General features: G+C 37.5%; 1 protein-coding gene across 1 annotated transcript; it reads right to left on the reverse strand.

Moving 5' to 3' along the window:
• Window positions 1-505: 505 nt before the first annotated feature.
• gabrr3a (gamma-aminobutyric acid type A receptor subunit rho3a) lies at window positions 506-11,125 on the reverse strand. The gene is made up of 9 exons (XM_028031680.1): window positions 10,382-11,125; window positions 9,787-9,899; window positions 6,065-6,132; window positions 5,744-5,967; window positions 4,772-4,854; window positions 3,565-3,702; window positions 2,227-2,379; window positions 1,225-1,418; window positions 506-1,127 (listed from the first exon to the last, which is right to left on the reverse strand). Exons 1-9 carry the CDS (start codon window positions 10,522-10,524, stop codon window positions 825-827), a joined length of 1,419 nt encoding a protein of 472 aa, XP_027887481.1. The 5' UTR covers window positions 10,525-11,125; the 3' UTR covers window positions 506-824.
• Window positions 11,126-17,258: the final 6,133 nt, after the last annotated feature.

Below are 17,258 nucleotides of genomic sequence, written 5' to 3' on the forward strand. Positions count from 1 at the left end.
AACAATGTCCTTTTGGGCATAACTAAAAAAAGAAGAGTAAACTGATGTAACGATCGGCCAAAAAGTAGCCTGACACATACAATATTTAAAACCGTAGGTTTATTTGTTAAGATAAATATATATTGCTTTGTACAGGTTCCAATTTCACTGAAGTGGCTTGTCTAATCTGAAATGTTGATTTAATGAAGTCAATCAAATATTTACGGTACTACGATGAGATGTCCTTTTTGTAGAGCAAAACTGCCCTGCCTTGGCACATGCAGGCAACCATCTTCTTTATATATTACAAGTCAGAACACATGAAAAAAGAAAAGAAAATTGCCTCATGCCAAATTATTCTCTGAAATAAAACATAACAACAACAACAACAACAAAAAAAAGAAATATAAATGGTTAAGACTTTTCCCAAATGACGCTTTTTGAAGACACGTATGAACATTCGGAAAATTGTGGCTACAGATGCAGACAAATTCCCCGGCACCCTAGGAAAAGATTTTTTAAAGAATTTTGAAATAACAGCGGATTTCTCCACTGAATAATCAATTAATTTTTAATTGAATTAAAAACTAATTTTTTCTAAAGGTTTCAGTCTGACTTATTTTCTGCAATAAAGGATTTATTTTAAGGTCTTTTACACACCTTTGTGAAGGATACCAATATCAAGGTCAGCACTGAATTTGCTGCAACAGCTGATCTCGGCTGTTTGAATCTGAGACGTCATAAAAGATATTAAAGCTCTGCATCAAACACTGTGCAAACAAAAGGTCATCATGGCAGGATAGACCAGCATTTATGGTACTTAGTAAGTCTTTTTAACAAATGTCCTAAGCATACAAACTCCAGTAAATGATGTTGAAGAGCAGATAAGCCATGGGGAAGATGACTCTAGAATACGAGTCAATCATGTAACTGTTGCTCCTGATGAAGCTCAGGTTGTATTTCAGTGTGTTCCTGCGACGGAGCCTGGTTCCCTCTGTGGGTGCAGAAATGGTGGAGTTTCGAGGCTGGGTGTTTCTGTCTGTAGTCGGAGTGATGGAGACCTCTGGGAAAGAAACCAGGTCAATGTCGTTATCGTGGAAACACCCATCAAAGGCCATGGCTTGGGTGGTATCGAAGTTACTGGGGATCTGCAGCGAAAGAAAACCAGAGCGAACAACATGAAGGTCAAAATAATTACAAAAACGTTAAGAAGACGTGATGGGAGAACTGAAAATTGAATGAGACCTTAGCATTCTTCAGCTTCTTCATCTCCTCCACCGTGGTGAAATAGTTGACAGCAGCGTACTCGATGACGGACAAAAAGACGAACAGGAAGCTTGCCCACAAGTAGATGTCTACGGCTTTGACGTAAGACACTTGTGGCATAGAGGCAGAGACACCAGTGATGATGGTGGACATGGTCAAAACAGTGGTGATGCCTGCACACACACATACACACGCACACATGCGTGTGCAGACAGAAATGACATGAGTGCACAAAAAAGAAAATATGTATGGATTATATGTACAACTTCATATATGCATGTACAACTGAAGCCCAATAGGTTACATTATGAAACTATCAATGCCTTAAGTAATTAATTAATACTGAATCATTGCTAAGGCAATTTCATCCATATTAGTATAGCTCTGTGGATATTTTGCTGTTTTGGAAACTCAATAAATTGTGGTGGATTAAAATCTAAGTAAACAGTTTCTGGCACCAACAAGGCTGTTAAAGTTACTTAAATCTCCTTCCAGAACCCTTTTCATTCTCAGTTTGAATTTCATCAAGTTGTCTTTAACATCTTCAACACCTAAATTGTAAAATGCATTGAGTTGCTGCCCTGTGATTTTCTGTTTGTCCTAATGACCAATCCGGTCGGTTTGGTTTGCAATAAACAAAGGCTTCATTTATTTTTCTTGCCTAGAAACCCCCCTTCTGTGTCCATAGGGAGACGCCCTGAATTTTGCAAAGTTTTGTTTTTATTTATTAATTTTACTATCTCAACATTAAATAGTTGGTTATCATCTTTAAACCATAATTATTAAAGCAGAGATAAAATATGCAAGAAAACACTAAAAATCATCAGATGTGGCTAGTCAACACACAAATCAACATTTTGTTTCCATCCTCTTCTTTACATTAAATCACAAGAAAAATAATTTTCTTTGTGAATAGTTACTTTAATTGGTCTTTGCAAAAGGTATTTTTCCATAGATTGTGGCTGTACGTTTTCTCATTACCCAATGAGACACGAGCAGGTACGGCTCTCCTATCTATCCAGAAAGACACCCATGACAGCATCACCATCAGCATGGTCGGAAAGTAGGTCTGAAGCATGAAGAAGAAAATGTGCCTCCTTAGGATGAAGTTTATGTAGAGTCGATTGTACCAACCTGAAACAGTACAAAAATGCAGAGCAAAGCAACCATCAGGAGAAAAAAGGAAAAATGTGCCACCATAACTCTGAAAAACAAACCAAAATACACATTGATTCTTTAAGCAACAGTTTAAATGTCTGTGAGGCAGACTCCCTTTCTACTTCTAAGACTTAAATCTTTTGTTTTGATAAAGCTTAGTTAAAGTGTTATCCATAGCTATCTCTGCAGTTGTGCTGCTGGAGGTTGTACCAACCACTTTGCTACGTTCCCCCCTACTCCAATTATGTACAATCTGCAGTTGGTGTTGCCACTAAGTTCTCTACATAGATGCTACAGCAGATCCAATGTTTCTGTGTTCGGTTGCGACACCTTGCTTGGGCAATGCTGCATCAGCAGTTTCTGAAAAAATGTTTATAGTTGCTCTCTACAGATGACGTTTAGTTCTGTCTTTCTGTGTGTAGGGACTGCTGCAAAGTTAACGACTCAACTGGATATATAATCTGCTTTTGCTACATGCTAATTCAGGAGAAAGGATTACTGCAAAAGAAATTGACACAATCAGCTGGGATTCCTTCGAAAACTCCACAAAACAGAACTAAATTCAGGAATTCTGCACTTTGAGATGATATCATTTAGATATTTACATTAATAATTTTCAACAATGATCCATTAAATAAGTATTTTATTATCTCAATATTATAACAGCTCAAGCATAGAAAAATATTGATTGAAAAATAATCTTTTGAGTGCTGTTTAGTATCAGTTTTCCCACAGAGAGCTATGAAAATCAATATTTTTTCTTTCACCCGGGGCCTACGATGAGGCTTGCTGTATCTATTCATTATTCTATTTTCAGCCATACAGTTTTAACTCAATGTAATATTTGTTTTTGTGAATCTTCCAAGAAGGTTGAAACCCAAACATGTGCTTTAAGGACTCGCTACTGAGAGCTTCAAACAAAACGCCCCATTTGAAGTTGATTTTCCATCCATCTATCCATCTAAGTTGATTTTATGTAAAAAAAAGAAACAACAAAAAAAAAACTAAGTTGTTTCTTTTATACATATATACAAAGCCAACATGTAACATTATTAGAATTATTATCTTGGCAAGCTACATTACAGAAGAAAAAAAACATTAGAGGAGCTCTCTGGTTGTCTCTAAAGTGGATACAGCTCAGAGAGCCCCAGCCTCACATACCAGTGCTGCTGTAGAAGGCAAGCCCAAAGGAAGGCTGGAAGTCTTCAATAAAAAACTGAGAGAGCACTATCTCATCAGTCCTTAATGAATCGTTCCCGTTCTTCCAGTAGAGCATTAGGTCATTCTCATTGTAAGCATCTTAAAGAGAGGAGAGAAGGAAGATTGGTAGGAGAGATTCACGTTTTGCCTCTCTCAGGAGAAACATGGGTGTTTTTCTCAGAGGGAAGGAGAGATTGTTTTAAGCTGGATATCTGCCTTTCCTCTAAGATCAAGCTCCATGATGTGAATGTATGGCAATAACAGAGAGAGAATGCACTGAAAATACAGAAAACCCACAGAACATTTGAATAAGACTGTCAAAAAATGTCTAAAGACAATCATCTACGGTGTATTGCAAAAATACTCATTCCCCTCCAAGTTGTTCACATTTCATCAAATTACACCCAAAACCTCAATGCATGACATGGGAATTTTAAGTAATGGTGAGTGCATCTTAGTGAAGTAGAAGGAAAATGATACACTGCAGTTTATCCAGATGAACAGACATATTTTAGTAGGTTTCACAGTTGTGTCATACGCCTTCCATTTTCAGATGAAGAATCGAAGAGTTAATCAAAGTTTTGAAGATTGCTATATGACCTAGCCTAGCTTTTAACTTCTCAGTGGTCTTTTATGGTCTTCATGATGTTTCTTGTTCACTAATATTTACTATTAGTCATCAGATTACTTCAGAGAACAACTGGTTTGAGAGGTGACAGCGTAAAGGAAGCAAATGCACTTTACACTGAAGTTTAATACCATGTGCTTATTGTTCCACTACTCAATTATGCACTACTTTTTGTTGGTCTATCAAATAACGTCAGTAAACTACAGTGAAGGTTGGGGTTGCAATGTGACGAAATGTGAGAAGTGTGTGGGTGCAAGTCACAGCAGCAAAGAAGAAACGAAACAAACTAACATAGTCTTATTTACGCCAAAAAATAAAAGTTAGTCAGAGTTTACTTTCCGATTCCATTCCACTGTTACATGAACTGAAATAGCTGCGCATTCTCTGGTCCACATCTTCCAATGCAAAACTATGTAAATGCTTTATTAAAAGCTGTAGAATATTTTGATCACTAAAATAACTAATAATAGTGGAATTATGTTTGACTGTGAACAATACTGGACATCCAAGACGTTCCCTCAGCTTCTGGTTGATACTCACAGCTCTCCAGCTCCAGAGAGCAGTTCTGTGTGTCCAGAGGAAAACTACTGAAGTCCATCGAGCACAGAGCGGTCACAGTGATCCTAAAACACAACTTAAAGTTACATAAACACCCACATCATTCAAATCACTCAATTTGATCAACTTTGTTAACCCAAAAGCAAAAAAAGAAAACATTGCATGTGGTTTTATCTGTAACAACTTTCAATGACAGTTTGTGGCTTCAGTGAGAGGATTCCATATTTTTGACATCTGCAGATGAAACTGATATTATCAATTCTGTAAAAGCAAATTTTCTACCTTCTCATATTACTCTTACTTTCTGCGCACTGCTTCCAGCTTGTCACATATTTTGTCCCCAAAAAAAACAACATTTTTATAAAATTTGTCTCACAATATTGGACAACCAGTCTAAGTCAATCGATTGATTCCCAAGTCCTTGGGGGAAATATTAAGTAGACTGGTGAGAAGAGTAGAGCAGGAGTAAAATAAAGTTTATTATAAATAAAGAAGAATAACAAAGGCAACTTGTGTGCCTTGGTAGTTTTTAATTTCTTTTTATTTCTGTACTTTATCAGTTTTGGTTCTTTCATAGCCATCTTCTTTTAGATGTTTTGTATATATGTTGACTACTTATAGTGTTAACTCATTTTCTATTATCTAGTCATGTCTACTGTTAGTTATATGACAGCAGTGAATATCATGTGAGATGGGGACCATTCAGTTATTTTGGGTCAATCAGGTGCCACAATCTGGCACTAAGAGTCAAATAGCCCACCTGTGAATCAGAATGTTTACCTATGCCAAAAGGGGGATCTGTTACTGCACATGTTGCAGTTTTTGCCTGATGAGGGTGGATAAACAGCTAGAAGCAACAGCAGGATGAATATATAGTTTATGATATCAAGTTTCTATCTAAATAGTGAGAAAAGGGTTGCTATCCAAGGACTCAGTGACTACAAGCCTTTTTACCTCACACTGTAGAGAATATTTCCATCTGGAAAAACCCTCAGCATGATGTTCTCCATAGTTGTATCATGGATAAATGAACGTTTTGAATGCACAAAGAACACATCTGGAACCCAAATTTTCTTGACGAGACGTGCGTCGAAGGTTCGACTTTTGTTGCTGCTGGAGGGGAAAGCCAGCCGGTCGTCTTGCCAGTAATGCCTCAAGTAGAGGGTCATGGTGAAGTCCTGAAGAAGAGCGAAGAAAAGTGAAAGAGAAAAAATAAATAAACAGCAATCGGGCTGAACAGTTTATGTAAACCAGAGGAATGACAGAGGTGCATACCATGTTTACTTCAGATATGCTGTCAATGCTCTCCACCTGGACGTCTATTCCAACTGGAAGAGCAGAACCTGAAAAAATGAGAAAAAGATTTAAGATAAAATATTCTCCAAATTATCTGCCTTTTCATCCCACAAAGGTATACTACATGTCAATGATATACATAAATATTTTATATCAGACTCAGTTCAATTAATAGTGAATCAAGTTTCTATTTGGGCCAGCTGACTAAAATGAAACCCTAAATGATTAAACCAATTTACTATAAATGTCTCCTACTAGAAAATAATATTTACTGACGTCGCATAATCACCTTTCCATATACTAGATTATAAGTTCTGCGAGGATGAAAAAATGAGAGAGATCCTCATAAATATTAAAACTGCATATGTGTAATTAGTGAGGTTATTTCACATTCTATAGTAGCATTACCTCAACAAATAAAGTTTATTTGAATTGTACATATTACCAAAGAGGCAGTACAAAGTGTTTCATAAGATGAATCTAGTCACAATCTAGCCACAATAAACAATAATGACAACATTAAACAGGAAGCAAGTAACAAATCTTTGTCATCACGTATGAAGACTAGAATTAACCAATATACCAGTTATTATTAATCAAAAGTAACTCTAATTTTTAGTTTTGATTTTAAAAAATTCAGTGTTTCGGCATTTTTGCAATTCTCTGGAAGTTTTTTTCCAGATTAGAAGAGGCTAAGAACTGAATACTGTGTTTTATATTTGGCTCTGATTCTGGGGATTAAGAGTACATTTGAACAAGAAGCCCTGGGTGGTCTCAAAGGTTGATGAAACAACAGATATTTTATGCATTTTGTTGCTAAGCCATTCTGTAATTTATAAACTAACAGAAGTAATGAAGGACTTCCGAATTAGGGTGATTGGGGTGAAAACAAAACCTTTAAACAGTTGTGTTTTGTCAGATTTGTCTCAATTCTATTCATAAATAGGATTATCTGCATTCATCAACCATCAGATTTGTCCTTAACATGTTTTAGCAGGACCTTAGCTGTTGTAAAGGTCCAGAATCTGAAGGATGATGCATGAGTGTAGAATGTGTGACCTATTTTCCAGTACAAAACTTGTTTTCTGAAACTTGCTTAATCTGACGAATGTGCAACAAGATCCTCTCAAAAAATATTTGACGAGTTATAGAGTTAACAACTTGCATGGATAATTTTTTTTTTTTACATTTTTTTTTTTTAGTTTATGTTCTGCAGCTGTCTATTTCAGTTGGAGTTCTCCCATAATCCTGCATGCAACAAGAAAAAAAAAAAAAAATCAGTGCTTATAACAATCCCATCAGTAAGACTTTCACTTCACATGACCTGAGTAAACCCTGGACAATACCAGGAGCAAATGCCAAATGTACAGAGAGGCAGGAAAACAAACAGGGCTGGATGAGCTACAGCTGGTTTAACTGCATATGTCAGAAATACAACAAAGGGATGGAAAAACTACATAAAAGACATAAAATACTGCAAAAACTTTCCGTTAGAGCTGTAGTTTCTTATTATGACCATCGTGCTTGTTAAGTCATCATCCGGTAGCAGAGCATGCGCAACATACTGTGTGATGTGCAATTTGCACATGCTCCTCTAAAAGTGCCATTACCTAATGAGGGTAAATACTTAGGGTACAACTGCAATCTAATAGTGGAATGGATTATATTTAGACAGAGGGGGGTCCACACACAAAGGTTGTTTTTTTATCAGCATCAATGATCTGCAGCTGAAAACATAAAGTACAAACTAAATGGAAATATAAAAGTATTATGAGAGAAATTCGACAAAGTGACAGTGTTACATGGGAGCTTTATCACTATAATGATGTCAACAAATTTCACCAGCCAATATTCTGGTCCCTATTGTGTTTCTACTGTCTCAAATGCTAAATGGACTGTTACAGGTCTTAGTTATTTTTACTTTAGTTGGTGCATGAAATCATGAAATTGCAAGTACTCAAGGGTCAGAATAGCAAAAACAAAATTCACTTTTTGATTAAAATGATTCAAAATCATTTTCAAAAGAAACAAAAAGGTTTTCACATGTTTGTCTTATTTTTCAAAAAAGGCATGCAATGTTGCTGTTTTCCATTTTGTTGGTTTATTCTCATCAATAAGATTGAAATATTAGTATCCTTTGTTTAAATATTCTTATATTATCTTGTCAAGTTTAGTGAGCGCACCCAGATCTGCTTTAAAGTAAAAGTTGCTCAATGTTTGTGGTCCTAACGTCTACACAAGCATAAGAAACAAAAGATAAAAAATCATTGGTGATAAAACATAAAAATTCTGAGTTGCACCCAATCTTTTTTGTTTAAGGGAGATTTTTTTTTATCGCTTATGCCATTATCAGAGGCCACAAAAAATCATTCCAAGGGCAGAAAATGCCCCCCAAGGTTACACTTCAGGCATTTTAAAAATCATGTGTAAACACGATTTACACAAAGGCACATATTTGCAAAACTATAGGTATTGCAAATACCTATAGTTTCTGATTATTTTCCCACCTATAGTCACTTTATGCCTTTGCAGTTTCAGTCCTTTTTACCACATTTTTTTCAGGTATGAAATGAAGCCATCTACCATGGATGAAAGGCATGACTAAAATGGGGTTATGATTTGCCAAAGGTCTCACCAGGAATCTCCCGTAAAGTATAATATGTTAAGTGTTGACCATTTTTTGGATTTATTCTGGAATGCTAGGTCTCAACTTGACTGATGGTGAAACATTCTTGTGTTAATTGTGCTTGGGATTAATCAAAAGTGTGGTTTTCGTATTTGTATGTGTCCTGGCAGTTCGTATTCATTCTGAAAGAAACACAGGTAATCACCAACTAGTGCCTGGTCAGGTTTTTCTTGGAGGATACTTGTTATTTTAGGAGGATTCATCGGTGAAATTCAGAAAAACATCACACTTATTGGAAATGTTTAGTTTTGTTCAAGTAACTTACTGGCTTTTAAAGTGGGAATCTAGAAAACATGTCATTATTTCTTTCTTTTCATTTTTGTGTAAATTTATTTTAAAAATTGAATACAATGTAATCATATTTGAAACACATAAGCATAAGATGATAATGTTTTTTAATCCTGGAGGCTATTCTAAAGACTATGCAACTGTAAATCAGAGCATTTTCATGTAAAACTAAAATAAAGTAAATAAAATGCAGTGTTATAGTCCATATAGAAATTGTCCATTTAAACTTGTAGTAATCCACACAATGAGGGAATAGTATTATCACAGAAATTTATATTTTCCTTGTTTACAACATGGACACATTCATTGCAATATTCCAGTATTTGTACTATGCCAAAATACATTGTGAATGAAAAAAGTGAACTATCCTTCAAAGTGTAGAAAGGCGCAGAATTAGGAACACAGTTCAGATTATTTTCTCTGCACCGCTGTAGTTTGGTGCCTGGGACCAGACAATCCCAGGCACCAGACAATCTAGGTCAACAAGGTTTTTTGTGTTAGACGTTGCTTATTATGGTAGACAAGCACAATAACCCGCATAGTCGACTACATTATCTGAAAAACAAATATTAATTAAAAGAGAACAACAACAATACAGTTAAATGTTGAGTGGACCAGTTTAAATGCGTAACTCAAAAGCAGCTTTTTGTTTGCTTTTAACAGTGGAACTACTTAAGAGTAATATATAAATAAACAGAACTATATTAATTAAGCTGAGCTTTCTTACCTCCAAAGCCTGGGCGCATGGCAAAATCATGATCTTCAATCCTTAGTAGCTGCTCAGATTTAATTAGCAGGGACTTTGTGTTGTCTAGCTTTTTCATCTTAAGATCCACCCGTCTAGAAAAAAAAAAAAAAAAGATCAAATGACAGATCAGTAAGGCAATCTCTAACAAAAACAGACTCTAAACAGAAGCAACATCTGGCTGGGAGAGCGAGTGACAGCTAATTGCTCTTTAGCCCTGATTAAAACCAAGAGCCTTGGCCCAAATAAAATCAGTTACATTCAGGTTACTGGCATTTGTAATTGGGTCAAACATAATGTGGTAACGCTCGTTCATCTGCCTCCTGAGGTGATTAGTGTCTTCCTAGAAACAATCCAAAGCTGGCTTTGATAACATGCGCAACAATGTCTTTGTGCAGAAATAAATGTAAAAATACCTCCAGAGTCACATATTTCACTGCCAGTCCTGACCTGGATTCACCTGCATGGTATTGATGGCGTCACTGGGATCCATTATGCAAGCAAGGTCTGAGATAACTACCATTCGGAAGAGACTGGACAATGTAAGTTGTACCTGGAAAAATAAGAGGAATCTTACCCTCCATGCTTTGCTTTAGTGTTCTCCCCAACATAGACCTCTTTGTGCCGTTTCTTGTTTGCAAAAGTGCTGCTGTTGAGCCGAGTGACAGGCCACAGCCAGGCCAAAACCATCAGTCTCAAGGCCAGGAGGGCCAGTCTCATGATTGAGCAGGGGCTTCAGATGCGAGAGGAACCCAAACGTCCCTCCCAGTATTTCAGTGTCTCAACCAGACACGGCTGTCCCGGTCTCCTAGTGACACGTCCATGTCCCGGGTGCACTCATTCTGTCCTGCCAGGCAAACACCAGGTCATATCTACTTTATCTTTTACTCTCATATCCCATAACATGGTGAACATCAGTGGAGATATCCAGCAGCTCAGCGCCAGTGCACGAGCATCCTCCTGGCTGAGTTTGCCTGTCACAGTGCCATCCCTCTGCTTATGTGTCCTGACGCAACATGTTGCTCTGACTCCACCGCTGTCCCCACCCCTCTGATTTAAAACCAAATATCAATTTGTTCCTATAATGACAAAGGAATACCATTAATTCCTCCCTAATCTTCTTTTCTGTGGGTGGTGAAATCTTTCAGTAACCTACAAACTGGAGGCAATGCAGGGAGGGGGAAGCGCATAATACAAACACCAGTTTCATCATCGTCCAGGCCAGATGAAAATAAAAACCCTGTAGCCTAGTTTTATGCGTTGCAGGATTTTCCGACACTAAGTTGCGCTTGGCTGCGGTGAGAGGACGCAAATGATCCTATCAAGAGGAGTCAGATGTGAGCATATGTCTGCAGTGGCTTCAGTAAACACTGAACTTATGGCCTCTGGTTGTTTAGCATGTAAGCCTGATCATATGATCCCACAACTGTTCTCGCTTCATCTCGGACCAGAGAATTGAAGGATGTTCAACAGGAGACCTCTTTTAATATAGCTTTGTTACTTTTTGAGTTTGAAGGGGAAAAGATTGGAAAGCGAGAGTCGGCAAAATGGAAGCAAACATAAAAAAAACATCATCTTCCTTCCTGCTGATAGACACACGGTGAGAAAGATAAAACCACAGACCATTTGGATTAATGTAAATAAAAAATCTGATGTCCGATTTGCCACACTTAGAGTTCCCGACCACAGTTGGATATTTTTGTTTAGATTATACAGCACTCATTAAAAACAGCAGCGTATTTGCAGGTTTACCTGCTGGCTGATGTTGTACTTTAAAATGTCAGTTTATATTGCAAAGGTTTACATTCTGTGGTGCTTTTTCTTGACTAAATGCATAAAGAAAAATGTGATTTAAACAACACAAATCCCAAACAATTAATAAGGGTCACCACATATTTGTGACATTTGTACAATCAAAACATTATGCACTTGGTGGCAACAAGTTTGTGGTTGTGTAAATGCATGAAAAGATGAATATGAGAGACACAGTGAGACAATTTACAATCTGTGAGAATAAAAGCTTCATGATAAAGGTTTAGTGTGGAAAAACTGCAAGAAAATATATTTGAAATCAATTTTGAAAAAGCTAATGAAACAGAGCTACAGTTGCACTGGTATAACTCAGTATTGTTGGCGTGGCACTAGTAGCATGCTTCCTTTAATCTGGGATTAAAGTTGAATGAGGGCAGAGATGAGCAACGCCATCTTCAAGAATCAAGCACGTGGATCTTGGTACACTCAAACATGTGACCCTGCAGCTGCAGGACAGCTGTTCACATTTGACCTGGCATCTCATCTCTGTCCCATAGAGGTCGTCAAAAGAGTATTAAAAAGGGGACCACCAGATCTAATATTTTACAAATATGTTTTTTTTTCTATCTATCTATCCATCATCTAGTAGTTGTGCTCCCATTCATTGTCGGGAATATCTGGAGGCTACCTCAACTATCACAGGACAGGAAAGAGATGTGCAGAGCAAATGATTGCTGCAGCATTTTTTAAAGGATGTAATTGATCAAACTAGATTTAAAAGTTCATGGAAAGTATTAGGACACAATGCGGGCAGTGTCAAATTAGTATATTATCAAAAAAGGATTATCATGTTTTCCTTTTTCACTTTGGTTACCAAAAAACACAATTTTCTGATTTTATTCACACCAAAACTTATCTGGTTTTTTCCTTACTCACTAAATGTACACTGCCTTTGCTTTAGCTTAGCTGCTATGGTGTGAACTCATTTTGAGGTCACAAAAGAAAGAAGGTGTTTTCAGCAGACTACTTCAGAAGAAGTGTGAAGTGTTGTGCCCTGTACCAAGAAGCTGGTTAAACTTTTACCTGCTGGGTTAATTAGTCCGTGTTTCATTAATGTTAGGAAGGATGCAAAGTGGAATCACACAGAAACAGCACACTGCACACCAGCATGTTTTCACACACGCGGCTGACTGTTACAGGTTTAGCACCTCTGTGGAGAGTGACTGACATGGCAGAAATGCAAGGACTTATCCTCAGGCTGCTACTTTTCTCAGGAAGGTTTTTGTTGACAAATTCAAAAGGTATGTATTTTTATGATATTCCTTAATTATGAACAAAGCTACATAAGCAGTGTTTTAAAACTGGTTAAATAAATCAAATAAATCACCAGGTAAAAAAAAGATGCACACAATTGCATTCATGTTTGCCAGTAATTGTGTTATTGCTATAATTTTCAAAACAAAAATAAAACAGAAAAATATTATTTTGTTCTTGGTGCTTTGTTCAAAAATGATGAAATATTGAAAAAACATAAAATGCCTTAAAAAACATGTGACTGAGATTATAATCAAAGGAACTTGCAGCACCTTTTCTTTGTATTTTTATGTCATAAATACGGGGCGAATGCTCAGATTTAGCTATCAAAATTATACACTTTCTAGTTTTTCCCAGCAAACTGTGAACACATTTAACTAACATAAAACCTGTGCTCTTAAATCTTTATAATAACTGTATGTTTTCAGTCTTGTTACCAGACTTGAATGTCACTTGCATCATCCAAGATGACTGTGTCCTGCCGTGCAGCTATAGACCCACAGGCACAGTGGTAATCCATTGGTACAAGCAGCAAATCCCTGTTCACAGCTACTACTACCACAAAGATCAGTTTGGACTCCAAAACAAGCACTTTAGCGGCAGAACGTCGCTCTTCAACTCCCACATCCCTCAAGGCAATGCCTCGCTGCTTCTAAGGAGGGTTAAAGTTCAGGACAAGGGCAGGTACAAGTGCTACACGAGCACACGCAAAGGCAACCAGGAGATGTTTGTCAACTTGGAGCTAAAAGGTTTGTACGGCTTGTCATGAAATTATTTTTGCCTGTTTCAGTGTCTTTCTCTGTTGTAATTGATATGATAAACCTTATAAAGGGCCACAATGATTAATTGCCTCAAGGCCCCTGTGTAGGCAGAACATTTTGCCCCTTTTTCCACAATTTTTTCAGCAGCGTTGTTGTATTAGAGTTTGTCAATAACTACCCAAACTCTGGATTGCCAAAAGACAGGCATTATATATAATTAAAGTTCTAAATAGAATATGTACTAAAACACTGGAGAGCTGATTTTCACTTCAAATTGACGCGGAGGGAAGGTTCAGTGGAAAGCCAACAGTGTGTGTAAAGTTCATGTTGGTTGTCTGCCCCATTAACCCACTGCAAAAGTAGAGAACAAGGGCATTGAAGTGCAGCAGAACAGCACCATTAAGAGGCGATTAGACTAAAAACAGTTGTTCTGTTGAAAGCCAGCGCTGAAACATATCACTAAGCTCTAAGAATAGATTAAATCTTTGTCTGCCATTCCCTGTCTTTCTGCTCGCATTGAAACAGCATCCTGGTTATTTCTGGCTGCCCCTTCCACAAACTGCACCATATGACCTGAAAGTTTAAACTGTTTTCTTCTATTTCTCCCCTAGCTCCCATCCAGTCGGTAACCATGGAGATGAGCGATGACAAGGTGACTTGCACCTCTCACAACATTTACCCCATGCCGCAGGTAATGTGGGCCACGGAGCCTGCCTCAGCTCAGGAGGCTCTGGAAAATTCCACTATCAGGACTGCAGATCACAAGGGCCTGTTCACTGTGGAGAGCACGCTGAGAATTGTGGGTAATCTATCCGACCGCACGTATTTTTGCTCTTTCATGTCAGCAGACAGAAACCAGGTGTGGACGGCTTCTCAGAAGAACCAAGGTGCATCCTGTAAACTTTATCATAGATTAGTCATAAAGAAATATTTTCATATAAATAACAGGCAATAACAACATATTTCCTTTTGAATTCAGAAAATATAACTCATGAAGAGGGACATCCACTGTCCATCTCATGCATGGCTCCACACAGTCTTGAGAATTTCTCCCTCACGTGGACCATCTCCTCTCTGGTGGAGCAGACTCTGATCTTAAAATATGACAACAGAACAGGACACATGGTCAACCTGTGGGAGGGTCAAGCTGTCCTTGACCAGGACCAGCTTCTGCAAGGAGATGGGTCACTCCTGCTCAGCAGGCCAGACAGTATGGAACACTCTGGAACGTACACTTGTGCCTTCTCAAGTTTGCAGAGCAGACACATCGTTCAGACCAAGGTCAACATTACTGTTGCATTAATAAGTGAGTTTGAGATTTTTCTTTTTTTTCCCCCCTCTGCATTCAGATTGTTAATATCATTTATGCACCACAGTCAATAAGCAGAGGCATCTTAGTAAAAGAAATGTGTATTTCAGGCGTGGACAAAAAGAGCCAGCAGAGGTCGTGGTGGAGCACTGCAGCATCCGCAGCTTTCGTCTTGTTCACAATTATTGTAGCTCTACCTCGGTGTGCTAGACAAAGAGGTATGTATGCAGTTAAGCTCAAAATTATGAACACCTCAGTGGATTCAACTCTAAAGTATCTCCCAAACCTGAGACTGATATCATTAGTACCAATACCTGAGCTTTATATCATGTTACAATGTCATTCCTGGAGTGTTGGAGTGTTGCTTTAATTCCTTCATGCATGTTTGAGTTTTCCTTCAATCTCCCATGACAACCATTTGGGACTGTCTAAATATTTGCTCATACAAAGTGTTTTCTGTTTACCAAAAGCTCCTTCTTGACTCCTCAGTCTAGTAGAACACCCCTCTCCCGTGTCTCCCCAACACAGCTGCTCAATTAGACTAGTGGCAGCAGCAATTAACAAACATCTAGAGGAACTGCGTGTCTGCTGAGCTCATCGTAGGTACTGCGATGCTCCTATCAATGGTTGTAAGCAACAAAATGGAGGAGCATTGTTATGATGGTGTGCAGAAGGGGGAGTGTAGAAAAGAGCAAGAGCTTCTTAAAGACACAGAGGTCAATTTTAAAGCATCAAATTGTGTTTTGTTTGATATATAACATTTTTATAACAACTGAAGGTAACATATACTTGATGGTGCTTTAAAATGACACTTCGTGCCTGCAAAATACATAATACCACCCCTTTAATAGATTTGGCGCTGATTCAAAAGTTGGATCTGGATCATTAGAAAAATACATACCACTGACTACTGTGTTTGGAGGAGAAATAAGTAATTGTGAAATTGTCACAATTGTTGGAAACACAGTAGAACTGCGAGGTTAGTGTTTGTGTCAAATAATATTTTTAATGAATGTAATTTGCAAGATGAATGAAGTACGAGAAGAAGTACTCGTATTATTGGATGTCTGCTCTTGACCCTAGTATTTAACTGTTATCTGTTAATTAATTGTATGAATTGGACCGAGTGACTATGTCACAGACTTGTTTTAAATAGACAGACTATTTAAAACAAGAAGTAGAAGACAATAGACTAGTCTGTCTATTTAAAACAGGTCAGTCTTGAAAATCTCGGTGAGATTTTACTGCTTAGATAAAGGTGAAATTTAAAAAAACAAATGGCCGTATGGATATACTGCACTGAAAAAGTACAATAAGCCTGTCTTCAAATGTTGCTATAGGAGTGAAGCTAAGTGTGTCTATCGAGTCAATCAACTTGGAAAATAGCAAATAACCACAAGGTGTCCCTGTCTGTTTCAAAACCTTGTCATAAAACAGAAGTTTTAATTTGAGGGAAAAACTTTCTGGGGTTTATTCAGCAATAATGTGTGCTTACTGAACAGAGTAAGTCCAAGTTCAACGTTTCACACTTGAATTAAAAATATTAAATGTTAAAAACAAGAGCTCATGTACTTTTTTTGTTTTTTGCTTTGTTTTATTCTGTTTTTTTAATACAGCACTGGAGGCCAGAAAAGTCTCACACACATTAAATGGAGCTGGGCTTGTTGAAGATGGACTTCGGCTTTGCAAAGATCTAAACTCCTCAACTTCATGCAAGGTAGAACAACCTCGTGCTGGATGCAATAGGCAGTCAGCACATTTTGAAGTACATGAGGAACAAAGTGATGTTCACAGAGCAGGGAGCTTCAACTGGACTCCAGGGACAGATTCTGACCATGAAAACGAGAAAAACCCACAAGAATCCCCTGCTGAAGAAAACGAGACTCCACAGTCTGAATGCTTTGAAAATAATGATATAAAAAAACACTGGGCCTAAACTTTATTTAACAGAAACAAGGCCCACACTTCAGATTTGAAGCATACAAGAATCGGGTTGTAAAGAAACAAGAAGGCTTATTTCAAAGAGATCCATACAGTTGAGACAGATGATTCTTGGGAGCATTTATTGTTATACCTTTCAGTTTGTAGTAAATATCTGACAGTGTGACATTATGTGATTAATTTTTTTTTACTTTTTCCTGTACTCCATAAAATAAAGATAAACATCTATTGCTTTTTGAGTATGGTGCTAAAAGTATTGTTACAAAAGGTTTTCTTGTGATAGAGGGTTGTTGTGTTTTTTTTTTTTTTTAATAAATTCTGAAAAATGTGACATGCTTTTGAATTTTAACCCCCTTTACTTTGATACTATAAAATAC

This window comes from Xiphophorus couchianus, chromosome 11 (genome assembly GCF_001444195.1).
Source record: "Xiphophorus couchianus chromosome 11, X_couchianus-1.0, whole genome shotgun sequence".
Lineage (NCBI taxonomy): Eukaryota > Metazoa > Chordata > Actinopteri > Cyprinodontiformes > Poeciliidae > Xiphophorus > Xiphophorus couchianus.

Bases quoted from the DNA above. Each gene is read 5' to 3' on its own strand.
- gabrr3a (XM_028031680.1), bottom strand. From the start codon at position 10,524: ATGAGACTGGCCCTCCTGGCCTTGAGACTGATGGTTTTGGCCTGGCTG. The intron at 6,133-9,786 runs GTAAGAAAGCTC...TCATTTTTTCAG, and splicing joins CATGCGCCCAGGCTTTGGAG to GTTCTGCTCTTCCAGTTGGA. The intron at 4,855-5,743 runs GTAAAAAGGCTT...GTTGTGTTTTAG, and splicing joins AATATTCTCTACAGTGTGAG to GATCACTGTGACCGCTCTGT.